Raw genomic sequence first — 23,505 nt, 5'->3', positions numbered from 1 at the left:
GATTACTGTTAATTTATTATGCTGATCTGTTCTGTACGACATCTATTGCATGTCTGTCCGTCCTGGAAGAGGGATCCCTCCTCAGTTGCTCTTCCTGAGGTTTCTACCGTTTTTTCCCCCGTTAAAGGTTTTTTTTGGGAGTTTTTCCTTATCTGCTGTGAGGGTCCAAAGGACAGAGGGATGTCCTATGCTGTAAAGCCCTGTGAGGCAAATTGTGATTTGTGATATTGGGCTTTATAAATAAAATTGATTGATTGATTGAAATTGATTGATTGAAAGCCACTGTCATGTTTGTGGACTGTTAGACTTGCTGTCCAATACACCCCAATGAAAAAAAGACATGAACAAAACACTACTGAAACTATTATGGCAGTTTTGGGTCTGTTCCTGGTTAAACAAAAAAGATTCTTCTCTTAAACAAAAAGGTCTATCTCTGTAGGGATCCTTTCCATAATGTTAGACACTTAGATATAACAATCTGAACCTGTCAGTGGCAAAAAAAAGCACTTTTCGTGGACATAAATTTAGAGTGGTGACATTGCAGCCTGTTCTACAGATGCCAGCTGCAGTCCTCTTGCTAAATACTGGACCAATTTCAAAAACTGTCGTTCCCATTAGTCACTTTGACACAAAAAATGGGAAAATAGGGTCCAGGTTTAAAGAAACATAGAGGTTTGCCTTAAGAAATATCTGGGAAAGGGATCGTAACTCAAATTTAGGAGAGGATTTCAGGAAAATCAAGGTAGAGAAATGGGAACAAGCTACAAAATTATACACAGGTATTATTAAACACCACTTAAACCTTACATGCAGAACCTGTCAATGATAATTACTGCCGGAAGTGTAAAAATAAAGTATGCGTTTGCCTTTATTATTTATTTTTTTTGTCTTATTTTATTTGAATGAGTTATTTCATGTGGCCAGATTTGTTCTGTTGCCTTTCCTTTACTGACTTAAATGTTGTCTTGTGTCATATTATCTTCTACATGTATTGGGAAACTGAGTTAAAAAACTTGAATCACAAAAAAACAAAAAACAAAACAAAAAACACCGCGCCACACACACACACAGCTGCATTTACAATCGACACAAAATAATGCTTGCTAAAGCTTTTAAACATCTCTACATTAGTGTGGAGTGTGTACTAGCCTGGTGACTCAAAAATAACAGGTAGGTCTACAGGAAGCGGTCTGCAACTGATTTCCTGCCCTATTTATACCAGGTCTGTGGTGCAGTTGTAGGTATGAGCGTCTCTTCAAAAGGCACCAACTGAAAACTGAAGTAAACAAGGTTCAATGAGTTAGGGTGTGATAGGTGTATGAAGGCAGATTAGTATGGAGATGCACGCCCATGTCTCTGTTTTGACTTGAGTAAGTGTTTAAAGTGGGCCTGTAGGCTACAGCATTGAAACTACAAGCAGGCAATATTTTGTGCCAAAACTATATATCTTCACCAGCGGACACTTTGTGCCTGGGATATTCAAACAATAAAAAAAACACTGGAATTTTCTGGCAGAAACTTTTTCTTTTTGATCACGCTAAAAGGTTGCAGATTTGAAGTTAGCTTGGGCAAGGATCACAATGCAATACCCAAGTGAAAAATGCAGGTATGGGACCACAATGCCTGTTAGGATTCGGCAACATTACAAAATTAATTTTTTTGCAACTCTGTTTACACCATTGTAGCTGTCTCTATAGTATCTTTGGATGCGTTAGGTCATTGTAGGCAATGTTTCAAATCAGTCAGAAGGACTGCTTTATAGCAATATTGGCTTTTTATTAAATGATAACGTTGTCAGGTGCCCGTTTCTAATTTCACATAAACTTAAAGGTCTAGTGTGTAGGATTTAGTGGCATCTAGTGGTGAGGATGCAGAACTAAAACCTGGCTGAAACTCTTCCAGCATGCCAAATGTGTGTCAGAGAACTACGGTGGCTGAAGTGAAAATGCAAATGGCCCTATCTAGAGCCAGTGTTAAGGCACTGACACACCAAGCCAACAGTCGACTGTCAGTCAATGTTGGGCTGCCCTCATTGGCCCTTGTTGGCTTTTGTTCAGTCGATTCAGCATGTTGAATCAGTGTCTGCAACCGCGGAGCCCATCTGTGAATGAAATCACTCTGACTGGCAGTTCAATTCAGCACACCAGAAGAGAAAACAGAAGTGAGGAAAGTAAACAAACAGCTAAAGCCAATAGGGATTGAGACCAAAACAAACTTGTTACATAAGGTAAGATTATTTTTCTTTAGTCATTGAGCTATTCAGCAGAAACCGTTCATGATGGTTTGTGTTATTGTTCACTGGTGCACGGTAAATATCCTCTGTTCTTTCACCATTGAATTGTGTTGTGCTATCTGGCTAACTGGTGTCAAGACGGTCTTCCAATTTCCCTTTTTGACTGCTGTCTGCTGGTGTGTAGACTTATTTCCTCTCACGCAGGCGCAGAATGTACGTGCTCGTTGGCTGTCAGCTGTAGTCTTTGCAGTGTGTTCATGTGCAACTTTTAGGCTGAGACACAGGCAACGTGAGGCAACACAACAGTCAGCATTTGTCGTCACTAGTTCCATGATGTCAGTTAGCTGTGTCTGAGACTTTAGGTTTGTCCATTCTGGGCTACTGTAAAAAGAATACGGAGGACTCCCTGGGAGAGAACCTGCTCTGTGAGTTATTATATATGGCTCATTCTAAGGTAACGAAAACACATCAGTTCTTCTCAGGGGATTATCAACTAGTGAGAACATAGTTGTGAATATTCTATACCATTTCTCCCAATAGATGCCCCTAAATCCTAAACACTGGACCTTTAACTATATCGCAATATAAAATAATACTGTGATAGAAGGCTTATTCATATCGCTCAATCTTAATGCTGATAGTCTCCAACATTATGAAAACAGGAATTACCTTGATCAAATTTTGTGCCGTGTAGAACCCCGCTGGACCACTCCCCACAATACACACCTTTGGGCTGTTTGAGGAAAAAGATGCCTTTCCAAACCCATGTATACCTGCAGAACCAGTGAAGCACAACAAATCAACTATAGAGTGCCGAAGTCACGCCCCGTCCGGTGAAGCTCATGGGACCTTAGATTGGAAAAAATATGAATGGCAGTGAATGAGGAGAGAAATATTATCTTTTGGTCCCGTTTGAGTTGTGACATGAAATCCAAATATGTCGTTAATGAATTTAAAACATACATTTTAAGGTCAAGAAAGTCATACTTTGTGGTAAAACTGTTGAGATATAAGCTTTTGAAAAAAAAACGTAATTAGAAAGACTACACAGGAGGCGGTTGCGTATGTGACGTCATAGCTTTCGCTCGCTTCCTGCAGCTTGGAGTGACTGCAACCTGACACAAAACACACAGACATCTTCAATCATAAATCGATTAATCAGAAAACAGTGGAATTTCAGCGGGGAGGCCAAGCTGCAGGAAGCGAGCGAAAGCTATGACGTCACATGCGCGACCTCCTCCTGTGTACTCTTGAGTCTTTCTGATTAAAAAGCTTATATCTCAACAGTTTTACCACAAAGTATGACTTTCTTGACCTTAAAATTTATGTTTTAAATACATTAACAACATATTTAGATTTCATGTCGCAACTCAAACGGGAACAAAAGATAATATTGCTCTCCTCATTCATTGCCATGCATATTTTTTCCGATCTAAGGTCCCATGAGCTCTACCGGAAGGGGCGTGACTTCGGCACTCTATAGAACTGCAGTAAACAGGAAGGACTGAACTTGTTGTAAAACATCTTACACTGTAATATAAAACCCCAACTCCAAAAAAGTTGGGACGCTGTGTAAAGTATGAATAAAAACAGAATGCAATCAATTGAATACAACACAAAGAAAAGACATTTAATGTTCAAACAGATAAACTTTATTGTTTTTTGTAAATATACACTCATTCTGAATTTGATGCCTGCAACACATTGCCAAAAAAAAGGACAGGAGCATGTTTACCACTGTGTAACATCACCTCTTCTTTTAGCAACACACTGGTCAACTTTGCCCATTTCCGGGGCGTCTGTGGCTTAGTGCTGGAGCAGGCGCCCCATGTACAAGGCTGTTGCCGCAGCGGCCTGGGTTCAACTCCAGCCCATGGCCCCTTGCTGCATGTCACTCTCTCACTCTCTCACTCTCTCTCTCTCTCTCTCTCTCTCTCTCTCTCTCTCTCCCCCCTTCACACTTGTCTGTCATGTCAAATAAAGGCTAAAAATGCCCAAAAAATACCCCCCCAAAAAAAGAAAAAACTTTACCCATTTCCCTTGCCGTATAGACACAATCATAATTATGATTTTACCCAGATCCCTATACCTTTTCCGAATGATCCCCATCTTTCTATCTATTTTTTTTGAAGCTGGACAAAATAATATCTGGTTTTATTTGGAACAGAAAAACTGCACAGATTCATAAGACATATCTACAAAGCTCTAAATTAGCTACCGAATAATTCACACCATTATTGGTCGGCAAACATTACTAAGCTGTCCGTCTCGCGTCCTACATTTAGAGATGTTATTATATAGGCCCTGTCTGGTCCACTATCGAAACAACTTTGCCTGCCTATCCTTAATGTGCTCCCTCTTACCTGTGAAAGGAAAAAACTATCTAAAAAAATCCTGTCGTTCAGAACACTCTCAAAATTTGGTCCCAATGTCGGTGCCATTTTGTCTTGAAACAAGCACTCAGTCTTGCTCCCATCACTTCAAACCCTTTTTTCACTCTGGCCCTGATGGACCCAGTATTCAAACTATGGCACAGAAGGGACCTTTTTAAGGACCTTTTTGTAAATAATTCTTTAATCTCTCTTGATGCTTTAGTTAAAAATTTTGACATTCTTAGATCTCATTTTTTTCAGATATTTACAGGCTCGTAGTTTCATCATGAAACGGTAATCAACATTCCCCCTCCTCCCACCAAAGTGCCCCCTTGAGGAATGTTTACTGTGAAAAACGTAAAGTGTTAAAAAAAAAATCTGTCCCATTCTTGTTTGACATAGAACTTTGGCTGCTCAACAGTCTGGGGACTCCATTGTGGTATTTTGCACTTAGCAGTAGTATCGCACTGTTTTAATATGAAGCCACATTGTTGTAACACATTGTCTTGCTGGAATAAGTAGGGACATCCCTGAAAAACATGTCGTCTGGATGGCAGCATATGTTACTCCAAAACCAGTATGGTGCTACGGATGTGAGAGTTACCCATGATGCCATGAGCATTAACACTCCCTCATACCATCACAGATGCTGGCTTCTAAAGTTTGCACACGTAACAAGTGCTCCTGAGCCCATGTAGTGATATCCTTTGTATAATAATGTCCGTTTTTAATACAGTGCCACCCGAGTGGTCAAAGGTCACAGGAAGTCAATATTGGTTTGCAGCTTTGCCCTTATTGTGAAGAGATTTCTCCGGATGGTGAAATCCTAAATTCTGTGTAACTGTGCGTTGACAAACATTATTCTTAAACCATTGGACAATTTGTCCAAACAGTTTTTCACAAAGTGGTGAACCTTGCACTGTCCTTGCTTGTGAGCAACTTAGCCTTTTCAGGATGCCCCTTTCATACCCTGTCCTGATACCATCACCTGTTACTAGTCTGCCTATTTACCTGTGAAATGTTCAAAACAGTGTTTTTTTGAGAATTCCACAGCTTTCCCAGTCTTTTGTTGCTCTGGTCCCAAATTTTTTGGAAGGTGTTGCAAAAATAAAAGTTCAATTAAGTGTATATTTACAAAAAACAATAGTGTATCAATTTAAAAAAATGTGTGCTGTATTCAATTGAATATAGGTCTAAAGGGATTTACAAATCGTTGCATTCTGTTTTTATGTAATTAGGGTTGTAACTGCCAAGACAAGTTCATGAGCACTCCACAGTCAGGGGGAAGGATACCACTATGGCACTGTTTCACTCTTAAGACTGAGAGTAACTTCAGGCACAAAGCTGTACAACACTATATCTTATTGATTTGAGTGCTGCTTGGTACATTGTGTATGAGCCGAATTACTGAGTGAAGTCAGTTTGTTAAAGGAGTTGCACATTTTCAATCAGCTATACATCTTTGTCGAAAGGAAACTTAGACAAATAAGAATTGACTAATTTTTTGACTGGGTTTGGCACGTTTCCTCCACACAGTAAACTAACACTGGACGTACTAGCGTTACATATCAAGCATTAAATACAGTGAGGTTAACACTTGAGGTGGTAAAGTGTCTCACCATCATGAAGTCGACTTATCCACGTACTTCTTCCTGAAGTCCATAACTTCAACCCGGAAAACAGCATTTTATGGCCACTCATTTTCCTCCCCGGGCTACAGACAAGCTCTCTGGCTTTTAACCAAGAAATAGTCAGCGTTAAATCCACTGTGTTGTTTCCCCGGAGTTTGGTGAGCAGCTCCTCATTCCTGCCTGTGCACTGAGCTTTGGATAGTCAGCAGGACTGAGAGCAGAAGCCAAGGTAAGAAAACGTTTATCTCTCCTGGCTGAATGTTCTCACCGGTGACTGTTAGCTAGCTACATTTATGTGTTTCGAACCGTGTGTCTCTATTTTATAAATATTAACTTTACCACAGAGTTACAGTGTCATGGTGTTATTGCCAAGACAGACTGTTATCAAGGCTGCACCGTGTGTTACAGCCCCAACAGTCCGTGCAGCACCGACTATTCAGTACATAGGTTCCACAGCAACACTATAATGTTACACTTTTTTTTTAATTAAAGGGGAACTACGCACATTTTCAAAATTCATACATGTTATTCCTATGATCTGAGACAGTCCAAAAATAGTAATGAAAATGAACAAGTCTCTCCCAAATCCAAAAACTAGAGTGCTTAAACTCAAATTTGTGATGTCATAGGTATAAAGTGCATAGATATATATACGTAGATGCCGCATTCAACGGTGCTCCTCATTGGAGCGATACGTCAACGCGGCCGCCATCTTGCCCAGGTGGAGCCGCGCTGCCTAATGCATGTATGTCTATTGAGGCAGGAGATTATTTATGATTAAAATCATCATTATTCGCTGAATTCTCAACCGATTTTCATGCGGTTTGGTTTGTTACAATTGTCAGACATGTAGTTATGATACAGGATACTTGGTTTAATAAAAAATGCAGCTTTTCATACCAAAATATTTAATCTTATGTAGATAAAGTAACAGTAATAGTTCTACAACACATTTAAACTAAACTTTCCCCATGTAATAAATATTCTTTTTTCTTACTAGCTGTACAATGCCCACCATGATGTCATTTAATTATTAATTTTGACTATAAATGTTTATTCACATTTCACACAATGTGCAAAAAATAGTGTATCAGCAGGGTTGTGCCGAGCTGCAGTGTAGATTCTGATTAACAAATGTTGGTTTTGTACAAGTGAAAATAAATGACTTAGAGCTGCATGTTTACACAAAATTTTGCTTTAATCTCATATGTATAACACCACAGTGCTCATGGGAGCCTGGACACAGAACTGTTTACATTATTAGGTCATATTTACAAAAAATACAGTGTACAGTAGCTAGTATTATTTTTAGGAGTCTGCCCAGTCCTGTCGAAGTCCTCAGGTCTGAAGTGACAGCTGCAGATGACTGAGGAGTCACTCGGGACAAAGTCCTTTCTCCTCACTGCTGCTACCCATGCCCGTCTCCTATCTGTGTTTTTTGGGAAACTACACACAAAATAAGTGTGTCAGAAAAACGCAGTTCCACATAATTTGTAGTTACAATTCAGGCCACAAGTTAACTACTAACGTTATACTGCGTTATGTCACGTTGGTGCCATGAAACAGACAGTTGACAATTTGGAATAACACATACGCCGACATAGCTGTTTGACAAAGCATCATAATTTTATAAGTAATATTATATAAATGTTAACCTTTTTTCTTTAAGTTGTGTGACATAGCGTTAGCTTAATTTGGCATTAGGACCAGATCAGGACAGTTAACTTTACTTGATTAGCTTAAAAGAAGGATCACTTTTTGAGATACATATCTCATTAAACATGTTCGTAACAGTAAAATATTGTAAAACAACTTCTTACCTGTGGAATGTTATTCCCTTCTGCTTGGTTTTAACACTTCTTTCGTTCGTACACCCAAATGCAGAGCAAAAATGTGGCATTTTTGCCGAGTCTGACATGGGTCTGAACCGGTCAGAGCACCTAGGCAAGATGGCGGCGGTATTGACGCATCCCACAAGCCAGGGTGCAGCATCTATGTATATATATATCTATGTATAAAGTGTGGACCTGTTCCATAGGTAATGAACGATGAAAGATTTTCTAGATGACTCTGAGAGCACCCAGTTGCATATGGGTACACAACTGAGAACACTACAGTAGAATAAAGCTCATTTGGGTGTAAAAAAGAAAACAAACATGATGTGGGTCCACAAAATCAGCCTCCCATTTACTGTCTATGGAGTAGCTCCAGACTTTACACCTGATGAAATTACACGTTTGTGACTTCTTTGGTTTCTGGCTTTGAGAGAGATGTGGTAATGTGATAATCCAGCCTATCTGACAACAACAGGTTTTGTACCAGTGAACATAAATCATCAAAATTTCAAGTTTTCAGTTGTAGCTGTTGGCGAAAAATAGTCTAAAAGCAGTTGAAACCTCTTACAATCAGGCAACAACTCTTTTATTTGTAATTTATTTGTAGTCTATGCTACATTGAATATGCTCCACATCGCTTTTGGCCTGATCCCAGCTTACTTTTAATGTAATGAATATAATATATATATATGTATATGTATTTGCTCCCATTCTTACAGGTTTGAGTTAAAGATCTTAGCCTTTTTCATTATATATTTCTTTTACATTTATAATAATAATAGAGATCCGTACAAGATGGGGTACAGCACCAGTCTCAATCCACCAAACAACAGTCAAAATAATAAAATTGAATTTGAATAAATAAACACATTAAAATTTATAGTGAAAATAATATACATATAAGGAATAAATACAAAAACAAAAAGTTGGCTGGGCAAGACAAAACAAAAATCACACGTCTAGGGCCCCAGACCATACAAAATAATTCCAGAATTCCATTTTTTTTTTTTTTTTAAATCCGAGTTAGTGAGCACTTCTCCTTTTCCAAGATAATCCATCCACCTGACAGGTGTGGCATATCAAGATGCTGATTAAACAACATCATTACCACACAGGTTTGCCTTGTGATGGTCACAATAAAAGACCACTCCAAAATGTGCAGTTTGATCACACAACACAATGCCACAGATGTCACAAGTTTTGAGGGAGTATGTCATTGGTATGACATCAGTGCTGTTGACCCTGAACTAAATGTTCATTTCACTACCATAAGCAGTCTTCAATGTTGTTTCTGTGAATTTGGCAGTATATATAACCATCCTCATGGTAAATATAAATATACACAGCCATTTGGAATATAAATATATATAAAAAAAAAACAATAATGTGTTGATCATGAAAAAGTATGTTGCCTCCCAAACTGGAAATCAGAGCCTTATGCCTGAATGGTTCAGTACTAAGCAATATAATTGAATGTTATGCATTTCAAGGTGGATTTCCTTTCCTTCCAGGATAAAGATACAGTTTTTTTTAAATCAGTGATTTAATACTCATCAAAGGAACAGCAACACTGGAGAAAAAGTGTGGATTTATTGTGCATATCGATTCAGACAGGAAACTGTGGTTCACATTCATTTAAAAATTCAAACACGTATTTACAAGACACAAAGGAAACACATAGAATAAACCTGCAAAAGTAAACAAATCAAGCCCACATGTAATACATCACGTAAAATAACAATAATGCTTTCTTTGCAGTTTTAAGTCACAAACACTGTTCACACGCATAGCACCTGTACACCCCACATCAGCCAGGATGTGGTAGCTCGATCACTTTTCTGCAAACAAAGAACAGATTTGTGTATAAAAGGAAATGGAAAGCAGAGCAAGAAGTGAGACACCTTTTCTGAGCACACAAGGCGAGCTGCTGCTGACTCAAAAGATACACCAGTCATCTAATACGAAGCCTCTGAGCAATACATTTACAATAAGAATCATGATCTCATACAATCGTCATTGCATTAGTTCTTAGCCTTATAGAATGCCCCTGAAGTCCAAAGTATCTACGGATGTGACTAAGTAGGGACAATGTTGAACTTGCTGCTGAGGACAGACATGCTGAGGCCTGTGAGCTCTGGGTGGGTGTGCAGCTCTGGGTGGGTGTGCAGCTCTGGGTGGGTGTGCAGCTCTGGGTGGATATGCAGCTCTGGCTGGTCTGAATTGCCTTTTAAACTGTAAACACAAAGAAAACATATTCAGTGGAACACCTGGCACTGACTTTGTGTGATTACACAAACAGGTCAATCTGCTTACAGTACTTACACGTTTGCATCTCACAATCAGTGCTCCAATGAAGAGGAACAATACCACAATGAATGCTGTCACACTCAAGGCGATAAAGATGAGATCCAAAATGTGGTCTCTGCAGTGCTCCTGGGGATCTCTCTCTGTGAGGGAAAGTGGAAGAGGAAGAAAATTAAACCAGGGACAAAAACTTAGTTAAAACCTATTTTGATATGAGTATACATTGTGTGTGTGTGTGTGTGTGTGTGTGTGTGTGTGTGTGTGTGTGTGAGAGAGTGTGTGAGTGTGTGTGTTTGTGTGCATCTTTGAGTTTGACTGGTCTGTTTCACCTCTGATAATAATAATGGTGCCATTGCTGGGCAGGGTTTCAACCAACGATGTCTCTGATTTGAAGTATTTCCAGCTGCAGTAATACAAGTCTGTGTCCACCAGCCCCAGCAGAGAAAGCTTCAGTGTGATCCCATGGCCACCCTCGGTCTGCTGGTTTTGGGCTATGTGGATTCGGCCAACAAATTCCGAAGCTGTGGTATTCTTGGTCACCAGGCCTTTTTCCAAGTGCAGGTACAGTACGTCCCTTTTGTAATAAAAACGCCTGTGCAGGTACAAGCCCAGCGGTTGAGTCAATGATGTGGAGCATGTGATCTCAGCAGATGAGTTGACTCTCATTAGAGAGATGGATAAGGGATCTTGAGACACTGTCAGGGAGAGATGGATTGTTAGTGACTGCTTCACAAGTCTCCATTAGGCAGACCTGCCAGACATGGCTGTACCCATAAACAGGTCCAGTGAATGGATCCTGCCCAAATCTGCTTCATTCATATCAACCATAGACTGTATAAAGATGTCACCCATTGGTTTGTGGGCTCCCATGACAATGCCTGCCAAGTTTGGCATTTTGGTTGTTGCCATCTTGGAAGTTTGAAACCAGAAGTTGCCATAATTGGAGGAGAAGGTGAGGATAGGCCTAACGCTACCTGCTAGCTTAGTTAGCATGGTGCAATTCAGCCATTGCTAACTGTGATAGTGGCTACTAATGCTAATGCTAATTTTTGCCAGCAAAAAACAAGCTAAAACATAACAAAACAAAAAGACCAAACTGAATATCAGACGTTGTGCAAGACTTTTTCAGGCAACTACAATGTTACAAGAAACTTTCATGAACTGAAAAGACACTGACATCGCAACAGCTGTAGCAATGCCTGTGTAAGCGCCATGTATTAGGGATAAGTTTGTTTTACTGTGAGATGGTATGACTTGCTACAATACAGAGGGAAATGTGTTTCAGTGTAATATTAAAGAGGTTGAATATGTGAGGTTACTTTGTTCCTGTATATTTTGACCTCTGCAAATGTTTATATTGGTCCTGTGCGGCTATTGTACATATGTGACAAATGAACAGGAAGTGAAGCTTTTATTGTGAAATGTTCAGTTTGACTCAGTTCAACTTTTTTTGTACCAGGCTGTAAACATGTTTATTTCTGCTCTAAGGTTGGCATTTTAACATGGGGGTCTTTGGGGATTGACTCACCTTTTGAGCCAGCCTCAAGTGGCCATTCAAGGAACTGCAGTTTTTAACACTTCCTGCATTGGCTTCATTTTTCACGGGTTCATTATGAAACTGGCTACATCTTACTTAACAATGGCAAATACCCTTTTTTGCAAGAAATACCTTTTCTATTTCTATTAATAATTTTATATTTTAGTTTTTGAATTCGGCCCATGGCATCAATTCTCAATTAAAAGTGTGTTGTATGTCTGACAACTGCATGAGCTGAGCCCCTGCTCCTCCCTCTACAACTTCCTTTGTCACAGCCGCACGCAAACCGAGCAGAGCAGCGTCACGTCTCCCTGACCCGTCTTCCTGCACAGACAGGTAATAATAATGTTTGCCCTAAACTTCAGCATTGTTTGTGTTGTGAAATTAAACCACTCTTAGAACATCTCAGTACAGCCGGTCTAATTTAGGCAATAACCCGCCATTAAACTTAACAACAAGTGAGCTAGTCTGGCGTAAAATCACACCGTCTCCCTCAAACTCAATTTGAAATAATGTTATGTCTCCCACCTCTCAAAAATGACATGCAGTTTGGGGCTGCAGTAAAGAGTGCAGAGGAGGAGAGGAGGAGTGTGGGGTGTATGCGGTTGTTCTTTTGGGATTCTTTAACAATATTTAAAGCTTATTTAGGAGATAACTATAAGAATTAGTGTGTGACTATTTAAAAAAGAAAGGGGAAGAGAATGAGGAGAGGAGGAGAACAAGGACTGGAGAATAAAGAGAGGAGAAGAGAGGAGAGGAGTAAATTGGTTGGTTTATTATTTTATTTATTCAGAGAACTGCATTTTACAATTTTGTGTAAATATTTGTTGATTGTGATGGTTATTTACTATATTTTACACTAAAGTGTGCACAATGTGGCGTTGTTTTCTTTGTTGTAGCCTGTTATAAATAAATGATAAATGTGGAAAGTGAAGGTGTAGCAGCTGCTGGGTGTATAGAGTGTAAATATTCAGACACGTCATATGCAAGCTAAACAGACATTTCCCTTCTCATTACTGTGCACAAATGTAGGCTACGTGTGAAAAACCCTCTGGTACTGGCAGACAGAAACCTCCTAGCAGGATGCACTTTCCATGCACACATTTTTTTTTCACCAGCATGTTGATGCACTTTCCATGCACACATTTTTTTTTCACCAGCATGTTGCGTGTGCAAAAAAAAAAAAAAAAAACATTGTGAAAGGGATGCCCTTTTTCCCCTTAAGCGCCCTGCACAACGTCTGTGCACGACACTTGTTGACTTTATTGTTCCATTATTCTTCTACTTCTGCAACAGGGAAATGTTGTACTTTTTACTCAGCTACAGTTATCTGACAGCCACAGTTACTTTTTAGATGAAGATTTTACATTAAAAAAAATGAGCTGATAGATGTTAAAGGTTTCTTTTCGTTTCCTTTCTGGCGTGTGATTTTTTTTTTTTTTTTTTACAAAATATAGTGTCTAGTTGGGACCCTTTGTCACATTTCAGATGAATATTAAAGACTTCTTATATGGTTTTATTCACAGAATTGTTTGTGGCCCGAAGAGACTTCATTATCAAATATATCACAAAAAGTTAAGATTAAAGAAAAGTAGAAATAATAATAATGATAAAATAAAAAAAATTTGTAGCAGAACTTTGTTTTCTCCCAATGCCACAGATTTATTTTGTGACTCATTCGAGGGACCCTGACCCCTTGGCAGGACTTACTGCTTACAGTAACTGTTTATAACTTAGCAAAAACTATCTTCACTTTGACCAGGTACAAGAGTAAAATGCTAATCAGTCACGAGGGATATTTTTCTGCAGACATAGTAGTTACTTTTGATACTTCAAGTACATTTTACTGATACATTTTTTTGCGTTTAATTAAGTAGGATTTTGAATTATGGACTTATTTGTAATTCATTGTTGTATCAGTACTTCAAGACTTGCGCTCAAAGGGCAAACACAGGATGAAGCTGCAAGCAAACAGGAAAAGATGACTCAGACTCACCTTATAAAATGTCTTCATTGTTTTAGATCTTACCCCAAAAATCATACCCATCCGTACTCTGTCACAAACACACACACACACACACACACACACACACACACACACACTCACCTGTCCAAGTGCTGAGCAATACCTCAGCAGGCATGCAGAGTAGTCCCAACACACAGCTCCACCAGTGGGCTTTCATCCTGCAAGCTGGGCTGCAGGCAGGCCACCAAAGACTCAGGCCAAGATGCAGCAGCCTGGCTGACTGACAGCTGACTGACACATGAAAGCTGAAGAAGGAACAGTGTGGTGTACAAAGGAAATGTGACACTGACTGACTCTAACTTTGTGTTTATCAGCTGTGTGTGGGTTGTATGTGCTGTGCTGCATCAGATCAAAGACGTGAAACTGCTTGTTATTGACAAAAGTGCATTTCAAGAGATTTTCCATCCCAAGTAACTGTAACATGTACAGAGGCTGAGTTTCCCACGCCATTATTTACACACACTGTATCCAGCACAGTATATCCCTCACTCCTTTCACAGTTCACAAAAACACATTTACTTTAAATTCCTACTTTGCTTGTTTTTATATAAGAATGAATTGAGTGACATGAAAGGCTTTGTACTGCATTTCTATTAAATTTCAGACTTGCGAGTGACACATAAAAGAAAGCTGGGCTCTCCTCATTTTTAATCAACCTGATCTCAAAGAAATACATGAAATGGCCTCAACCTCTCAACAGTATTATATAATGAGTACATGTAATGTGATACATTACGTGGTTATGGCACAGTTAGGTTTAGGCAAGCAGCAATCTCCGGGCTGAAAAATGAAGGCGACACGCAAGTGCCAAAAACTGCGGGTCCTCGAATGGCCACTTGAGGCTGACTTCAAAAATGAGTCAATCCCCACAGACCCCCATGTTGAAATGCCCAACATTACAGCAGTAATTTACATGTTTACAGGCTGGTACAAATATGGTTTTGGTCTCTATAGCTAAATTCAACATTCATGAGAACTGAAGGGGGTTGATATTTTAATCAACTCACCCATTTAAATGTTTGAAGGCTTAAAGTAATATATAATGAAGGGCACGGTTACTTTAAGTGACAGGCGGCTGCCGTCCATTGACAAGTCACTACTATGGTGACAATGATGGTTAGATAAATAAATAACCATGCCATAACCCCAGATTTACAGAGTGGGACCACAGCCATAGCTGTCGCTGTTTCATTGTGTTTTCACTTCATGAAAGTTAATTGTAACATTTTGGTTCCCAGAAAAAGTCTTGCTCACCTTTGGTTGCACTAAAAGACCCTCTAAGGAATCAAATGTTCAGTTTTCTGCTAAATACATTTTGTTTTAATGGTTTTAAGCCTGTTTTTCATTAGGAAAATTATTAGCATTAGCATTATCACTATTAACGAGAGCTGTAAATGCACCATGCTAACCAAGCTAGCAGCTATAGCGTTTGGGTTATCTCCACCTTCTTGTCAAAAAATGGTCACTTCTGGCTGCAAAAACCCTCGATGGGGATGGCCAAAATGCCAAACTCAAGGCTTCCAAATGTCCACAAACCAGTTGCGGACATCACAGACGCTGTGCACATCTTTTTTTTTCTTTTAACCCTTAAACCAGCAGGCATATTTTGGATTAATTAGTTGCTTATTTTCTAATGTATCTAGGCTAAAATAATACAATTTCATTTTTTTATATAAAAACATAACTTTTATTTTCCAAATTACAAATTGTTTCTCCTGAGATACATTGCCCATTTAGGGTATAAATTTAACATTTCCCCCTTCATGTAATATATCATGTGCCAACTTTTAAAACATTTTATAACCAATTAATCAGCTACTTTTTTTCATGTTTTGCATACAAAGTTTTAAAAATGTGGAAAAACTGAACAATAGTTATTTACATACAGTTTATACATGTTTGAATAAACAATGGCCTATAAACATTTCTAAACAAAATATCTTATTGCTGGTTTTTTTCCTTTCTTTTTTTTTTTCAAGCCAACCACCACCCCCCCTAGTGGGGACATTTTTTCTTTCTTTCTTTCTGTTTTTGTTTTTCATTTTTAATATTGATTATTCATAGTTTTCTTTTCTTTAATTTTTTTCCCTCCTTTTTTGCATTTAGAGATGGAGTCCAGTGTAAGCTGGTGGTGATTACATACAACACAACCAATACACAAATAAAGTTCATCATCACAAAAACAGAAAACAAAACAAAACAAAAGCTAAACAATGCACCTCACACAACACAGGGATAAACAGTCATAAAATAGAAATTTCATATTGGCATAACAACATAATAACGAGTTAAACAAAAAGACAATCTTTATATACAGATAAGAGTAGAGACCATTTACTGCTTTAAGTAAGGCCACCTATCTCTCTGGTCTCACCACACCTCAGCTTCAATAAACTTTCCTCATCTATGTAACTAACCTTGGTTATATGTATAATATCCTTTGGATTCCTGAAACGTCAGGTATCAACTAAATCTAAGAATTCCATGAGATTTTTGTAAGCACGTGTGGGTGATAGCTTGTAACAGAATTTCCTTTTTGGTCCAAAACTCCATCTAAGGCAGTGTTAAAATCTCCTAACATAATGATTTCTCTGTCAGTGTCCAACAATTGATTCCCTATATTATAAAAAAAAAAAAAGAAAAGAAAAAGAAAATGGGTTCATCTGTGTTCAGCCCATATGTATCAATCAAACCAACTTTTTTACTTCTTGTATTATCAAATTTAGGACATTAAGTCTGTATGAAAAAAGATGTGCTATTTTTTTCTTTCAACCATGAAAATATAATACTTTTTTTTTTTTTGCCAACAGCAAGACTGCTACAGTTGTAACTCGCACTGCCTATCTCATTGCTTACTATATTACTATTAGACATAGATATTATTTATAACTTTAATCTCTGATAGGAATCTACTGCAGCTGAGTTCTTTCTGGTATTATTTATCAACAAAAACCTGTCACACATAACATCAAACATATAGTCTACAGAGACATAAAACACAAATAACAACAAATAAGAGAAACTCCACCTACCCTCCCACAATCCATAACCATTTACTTGACATTTACTCTCATTCCTGTTTTAGAGAGAAATAAAGGGGTTGTTCCTTCCTTTCTCTCATTTACCAACACACATCACATTAGGTATTATGGCAAACAGACACATACAATACAATATGTACAGTGAAACCACTACATCTTTTACAGAAACATTTTAAGTACTTCTATATATTCAACCTAAACATTTTCCCTAATTCACTCTGGTTTGCTCCCTCCTCTGCCTCCTCACAAGAGCTACTATTCAAATTTTATTGCTGCTGTTATCAATCCTTGTCTTTCTCACTAGTTCCCTCTTATGAATCTGAACAATCAGGTGGCAATACAATAAGAATAGAAAAATAAATAGTAATCAGTGTTTCACACTTTTCAATTATTGACTATCTGCATAGGCCTCAAATAACTGGTTATGTATAACTGGTACATTCAATGCCTGATTATTAAAGTTGCAAAAATGCAATTCATTATTTTTCAAAAACACATTTCTAAAACAAAATTCCCCCGAAGCAACAACAACACATATAGAGTCTACCCACTTAATGCCCCTCCCCCAGCGCCTGTCAAGTGACTCTACCCCCAGGATACAGAAACCATTTAGTCTATGGGCAGCAAAACTCGGTTAGGCTAAGAAAAAAAAACATATTTTTGGTTAACTTAAATTAGGCTCAGCCTAAACTCAGTCTGGAAGACTTTCTTTATGCTATATCCATTCACAATTCTTTCTCCATCCCACTCCCACCAATTAGCTTGACTATGGGTGTTCCTGTCAGCTTTTATCGCCATGCCCTCCTCCACCCCATTCACCCCATTCACCTCCAGTCACCTCATCCAGAATCCAGGACAAGCTCATCAAAATCCGACGCCTCTTCACATCCAGACCCTCAGCTACCTCCTCATCTCATCTCATCACCATCATCACCACCACCAGTGTCAAGACTCCATGAGGGGGGATCCCTAAACTACTACATCTTTACCACCCTCCTGGAATAAATGACATCACAAAGGGGTCTAATTGCCAGACTTTTCACATTTTTCATACTTGTGTGCACATGTAAATAAATATTTTTTTTTCTCAAACTGAGTCTCTCCTGACTGAACTATATTTGTTACTGATGGGATGCAAGTACCTTGTAAAGTGATATAAGTGCATCATGTAGCGTGATGTAACTACATAAAGGATATGAGCAAGTAAAGGCAGAGAAGTCAATACTGACTTTTTAGTTTCACACAGGACAGGAACAATGGTCCTTGAAATTAGTGTTTCATTTGTCTCATCCACCACTCCGACCCTGGGCTGTAACATTAACCACAGCCTATCGCATGACGTTGAATTAGTGTGTCCACCAAAACAGAGGTTTGTAATGACTTTGCATTGGCATTGTTTCTGTAGTGCCACCACGTAAATTTAATGCATGTATAGTAGATCAGGTTGACTTTAATCCCTAGTTTGGGTCAAACTCCAAAAATACTGGAGCCTACATTTCCCATAATGCAACTCAACAGCGTCTTTTATAATAACATGACATCATCAGAGGTTATTTTCCTAAAATCAAAGGGGAACTGATTTTACACAACAGAGTCTGTTTACAGGTCTGTTGGAGTACAACTACATGTGCCCCTTTATTAAAATCAAAGCATAGTATTTACATGGATCAATCTGTACAAAGACCTCAAAGAATTCTGGAAGAAAAAAAAAATGTAACCGTCCTCTCCACCCCCACCACCACACACATACACACATATGTTGAAGCACTTATTCTGATTTGTCATACAATCAGCAAGTCTCCACTCCTCTGCCCAGTGTCCTTTGTCAGTGTCGTCTCCTGGAGTCTTTTCCTTGTCAAATACAAAACACCCAAAGTGATGATGGCGAGGGCAATGACAATACCCAATATAGGAAGGAGTATTGGCATGGTTTCTGTTTCATCTGGCAAGACAAAATACACTTATCTTAACATGTGGATTGATTCCAACTCGTTCTGTGTGTCTGAACAAGACACTCAATTTATAGAAATAGATAATAATGATGACGAAAAGACACAAGAAGCTTCTCACCTTGCTTCCCATCTTCACTGGTTATGCTGGAGGACTTGATGACTTGCACTTCCGTAGTGGATGGTTTAGTCACACCACAGTCTGTTTGTATACGAATGGTGTAGTTTTCCTCTTCCGTGACATTTGAGATGGTCAACGACACATAAGTCAGACGATCCCATTCACATCTGTATTTCGAGCTATTGCTACATTGTATGTCACCTTGTGCGTTATTCCAGTGATAGCGTACGCCTATGCAGTTCTTGGTGTCTATAGTGCAGTTCAGTGTCACTGTTTGTGCAGCTACAACGTTCGCTGTCTTGTTGCACATCACTGACACAACTGAATGAGGGGAAAAAAGAGAAATGCATGATATGATTTCACTTCATAATACATGGCGTATTTATTTCTGATACAAGCTGATAAGATACCTTCATGTGACCAGGCACTGCTTTGTAGAAAAGTAGCAGCACAGAGCAGACTCAAACACAGCCACAGGCAGGACATCATGGAAGGTTTAGTGTCTTCAGAATCTGGAAAAGGCAAAGCAGATATTAAAACCAGAGGGCCCCTGTACTGTTCTGCCTTTGACTTTTTTCCGGAAGTCCAAATCTGTAGTGGTGGTTAAGGGTATTCATTAATTAATGCTGCTTTGAAAGAATATTCTACCCGCTAAATGATCATTTATATATCAATTACTCACCTTGTGTTACATTTAATTCATAAAGAAAACTGTTTTTCTCACATGCCTTCATTGTGTCAGCTACTGTCATTCATATACACTGCAAACCATTCCAACAGGAAATAAAACAAGAACCCAGAATGTTTATGTCATCAAGTTTGAAACGGTCTATAAAACACTTCCACCCATGAGTAGCAAAGATCAAACACATGAGCGTGCCCAGACATGCGTCAAGTCAAGTCAACTGTATTTACATAGCACTTTAAACTCAGAGTTGATCCAAAGTGCTCTTACAGCACACAGAGAAAAACAAAAACAAAAAAAAGAAGAGAAACACGAAAATCTGAATGATTATAGCAATAAATATTGCACTTATAGCAAAAAGCTGTTTCCTTGTTGTTTTTATAGCCATCACAAGTCTTTGGTCAGATGATCTCAGTTCTCTCACAGTGCGATATGGGGAGGGGAGATCTGTGATGTGGGATGGGGTGAGGCCGTTTAACACTTTGTAGACAAACATCAGAATCTTAAAATGTAATCTGTAGCTAAAAGGCAGCCAGTGTAGGGAGGCAAGACTGTGCTCCTTCTTTTTTGACCTCATTAAAAATCTTGCTGCTGCATTTTGCACTAATTTAAGACGGGATAAACAAGACTGAGTAATACCAAAATATAATAAGTTACAATGAGTTGCAATAGTCAAGGCGGGAGGATATGAAGGCGTGGATGACTTTGTCCAGGTCAGAAGTACAGAGAATTAATCTGAGTTTGGAGATGAAACTTAATTTTACTACTTGATTGGTTTGTTTGTTAAACTTCAGTTCAGAATCAAATATGACTCCAAGATTTTTAACATAAGATTTAACCAATGCAACTAGTGGGCCAAGATGAGAAATAACATTGGTCCAAATAAAATAACTTCAGTTTTACTCTCATTGAGCTGGAGAAAATTTGCAACCATCCAGGATTTAATGTCATGTGGGCAGTTTTTGAGGTAAATTACTTTATTGATATTCTTTGGCACAAAGGGGAGGTAGATCTGCATGTCATCTACATAACAGCGAAAAGATATGTTACATTTTTGAATAATGTGGCCTAACTGAAGTAAATAAATGGAGAAGAGGATTGGACCAAGAACAGAACCTTGGGGTACACCACAGGAGATGGGAGCTGAGGAAGAAAATTAGTTACTGATAGAGACAAAGAAGGATCCGTTGGATACACATGAAGAGAACCTGTTTAACCCTTTAAAACCTGGAGTGACATCACTTTTCTTGTGCTGCTTACAGATGCCTTTCATAAGTATTTAAACCTTTGAACCCTGAGCTAATTGTTTCTTTTAAAAAACGTAGGAAAAAAGGCAACGAGCAACTTGGTAAAAATGTCCCAAAAACTGCAAAAAATGATAGACATATAAAATCATAAAAAAAGAAAAGAAAAAAAGAAATAAGCTAGGGAAAAACTATACTTCTAATCATTATTATTACATATTTAAAATTGTGTTACAGAATGATTTGAATTTTTAAGCACTTTTCTGGGTCTGCAGTATTCTTCGTTCCTGGATTCTTGGTTCACCATGAAGGCAAGCAAGAAATACAACGTTTTCTTCACTGATTTATGCTAACACAGGGCGACTATGTGATACACAAATGGTCATTTTGCAGATAAAGTTTTTCTTTAAGTATAGTAATGAGCAGTTACACAGAAGCAATTACAACTATCATACTATGTGCTGATCCTGAAACCAGATTCCAGACTTAACAGACAACAACAGATTGTCAGATTGCAATTCAAAACTAAAGGAACTGAGAGAGAAATCCCCAATCAGCTGTGATAACATAGAAACTGCACAGATCGGAATGTCAGATTTCTCATGGGAACCTGGTTTCCTGGAATACAGACTGCCTTATTCCAGCCTTCGTGCCCAACTTTAGACTTCTGCCCCACCACATTTGCCCCACAAAGTTGTACTTTACCTCTACGCACTCATCTGACAGCTAAAGTTAATCACACATATTCAGATTAGTTGAGTTTACATACAAAAACTTTTGAAAAATATTGTTATGGATTATACTTGTGATTTTTAAGCAGTGCAATGCCATGCACAAACATTTTGAAGGTGTGCACTCCAAATGTAAAAAGGCAAACACTGATTGATTAAGATCAAATCAGGAGTAAACAATTTTTTTTCCCTTATTTATTCATTAAGTTTTGAGGACGCATTGTGTACCTGACCCCCTCTGTCTGATGGACTACATCATTTCACAATACCTGCGGGCAGGGGAGTATCACATGGCATGTTAAAATGTGTTCTAATTATAAAATTATATTTATTTATTCATGTAAATACATAGAACTTTAACTGTTAGTGATTTAAATTAGTAAGTAAAAAGCTGTACTTGATCCCATTTAAGGGTCAACCATAGACCTTTTAATGCCCCTCCCTGGCCTTAGGCTGGGGTCACCTTTACCCTTTGACGTTGATGCAGTTGTCAGGCAATACTTGAGAACTTCTACTTGAGAACTGATGCCATGGGCCAATTTTAAAAAGACTAAAATATATAATAAAAGAAAAGAAATATATAAAAAAAATGTCTTGCAAAAATGGCACTTATCTAGTCAGAGGTCAGGTCAGAGGGTTGGTGCTTGAGCACCCCGAGATCTATCTGTGTATGTGCGTGAAGCAGGGGTAATTGTATTCCAGGAAGAACTGTAATATAAATGGGTGTGACGCTGATCTTAAATTTATTGTCACACACCTCCAACAAACCTCAGTCAGCTGTTATAAGTTATGTTATTGAGAGTGCATACAAATCAGCTATGTAAATAGAGAGGTGATGCATATACGGTTTAGTTAGGAAAAATGATTAAACGATGATGAAAATGACAAAAAGCAATTGTTGTAATGGAAAGCAAAAAGTAGTGAGTAAACAGTTTTAAATAATTAGAAGTAATGGATAAACAGTTGAAAAAAATCCAATTATTAAATATCTAATATTGATATTTCACTTACGTACCTTAAATTAAAGAAGATTTTGAATGACAAGTTTTTCGTCACTTTTACTTTCATAAAACGTATGAATCCATCCTCCACCACAAAAACTAACTGCGGCAAACTCAGAATAAAAACTCAAAATCAGTTACACCATGAATGAAAAACCATGAAGCTTCTGAGTGAATCATTAACTGCTTAAAGTGCTAAAAGGCAAATACCTTTATGCACACTGTTCTATGAATATAAACACAGAAAGATCGGTACTTACCATAAAGAGTGCTTCTTTCTCATCAAAGCATCAGGGAGTGATTCCCCTAAAAACAGGACAGCACAGGTGAAAGTAAACTGCTCTCCACCCACACACTACGCTTGTTGGAATCTAACTGGTGCCGCTTTGACAATGTCTGTGTATGAGCCTGCAGAGATGAAATGATTGGGCAGGGAAGGCGAGAGAATAAGAAGGAGGGGTGGAAGAAGCTGCAGGCGATAGGAAGGAAAGAGAGGTGTTGCTCCAAAGGGGTTTTAAAGGTCACACATGAGTATGTATATACATAGAAAGTAGGATGTACTTTGAAACCTAAGCAGTCTTACTGGCTCTGCAGTGTCTGCACTGTAAAACCAGTCTTTGCTTTTTCCCCAGTGACAGTTGGTTGCATTGGTCGGTGTTTTCCACTAGTGACATGTCAACACTCTGGTCTGCTCTGACGAGGGGGCAGTTAAGGTGATAGGTCTGCAGCAGGTAATCCAGTGAAGAAGAAATGACCACTTTTAAGTAGAGCTGAGAGAGAATCTACATAAATTTT

At 38.4% G+C, this 23,505-nt stretch overlaps 2 protein-coding genes across 2 annotated transcripts in view; both read right to left on the bottom strand.

The window, feature by feature from the left end:
- fdxr (ferredoxin reductase) overlaps window positions 1-6,645 on the bottom strand; it is a 19,478-nt gene extending 12,833 nt beyond the window's left edge. The window contains exons 1-2 of the mRNA XM_050060489.1: window positions 6,225-6,645; window positions 2,903-3,006 (exon numbers count right to left, since the gene is read on the bottom strand). Of these exons, the coding sequence (XP_049916446.1) occupies window positions 2,903-3,006; window positions 6,225-6,306 (186 nt within the window). The 5' untranslated portion in view covers window positions 6,307-6,645. The remainder of the gene's footprint in view (window positions 1-2,902; window positions 3,007-6,224) is intronic.
- A 3,002-nt stretch (window positions 6,646-9,647) lies between these two features.
- Window positions 9,648-14,196, bottom strand: LOC126400351 (uncharacterized). The gene is made up of 4 exons (XM_050061006.1): window positions 14,020-14,196; window positions 10,705-11,070; window positions 10,394-10,518; window positions 9,648-10,303 (listed from the first exon to the last, which is right to left on the bottom strand). The coding sequence occupies exons 1-4, from the start codon at window positions 14,093-14,095 to the stop codon at window positions 10,106-10,108; spliced, it is 765 nt and encodes a 254-aa protein (XP_049916963.1). The 5' UTR covers window positions 14,096-14,196; the 3' UTR covers window positions 9,648-10,105.
- Between the last annotated feature and the right edge of the window lie 9,309 nt (window positions 14,197-23,505).

The sequence above is a fragment of the Epinephelus moara genome, chromosome 13 (genome assembly GCF_006386435.1).
Source record: "Epinephelus moara isolate mb chromosome 13, YSFRI_EMoa_1.0, whole genome shotgun sequence".
In the NCBI taxonomy this organism is placed as follows: Eukaryota; Metazoa; Chordata; class Actinopteri; order Perciformes; family Serranidae; genus Epinephelus; species Epinephelus moara.
The sequence above is the reverse complement of the archived record's forward strand: the minus strand, read 5'-3'. Positions and strand labels throughout refer to the sequence as shown.

What these genes read in the sequence shown, in the direction of transcription:
- LOC126400351 (XM_050061006.1), bottom strand. Translation starts at nt 14,095, where the DNA reads ATGAAAGCCCACTGGTGGAGCTGTGTGTTGGGACTACTCTGCATGCCT. An exon ending in ATTGCTCAGCACTTGGACAG is followed by an intron (nt 11,071 to 14,019) that starts GTGAGTGTGTGT and finishes TCTCCCTGACAG; the next exon opens with TGTCTCAAGATCCCTTATCC. An exon ending in CACCATTATTATTATCAGAG is followed by an intron (nt 10,519 to 10,704) that starts GTGAAACAGACC and finishes TTTCCCTCACAG; the next exon opens with AGAGAGATCCCCAGGAGCAC.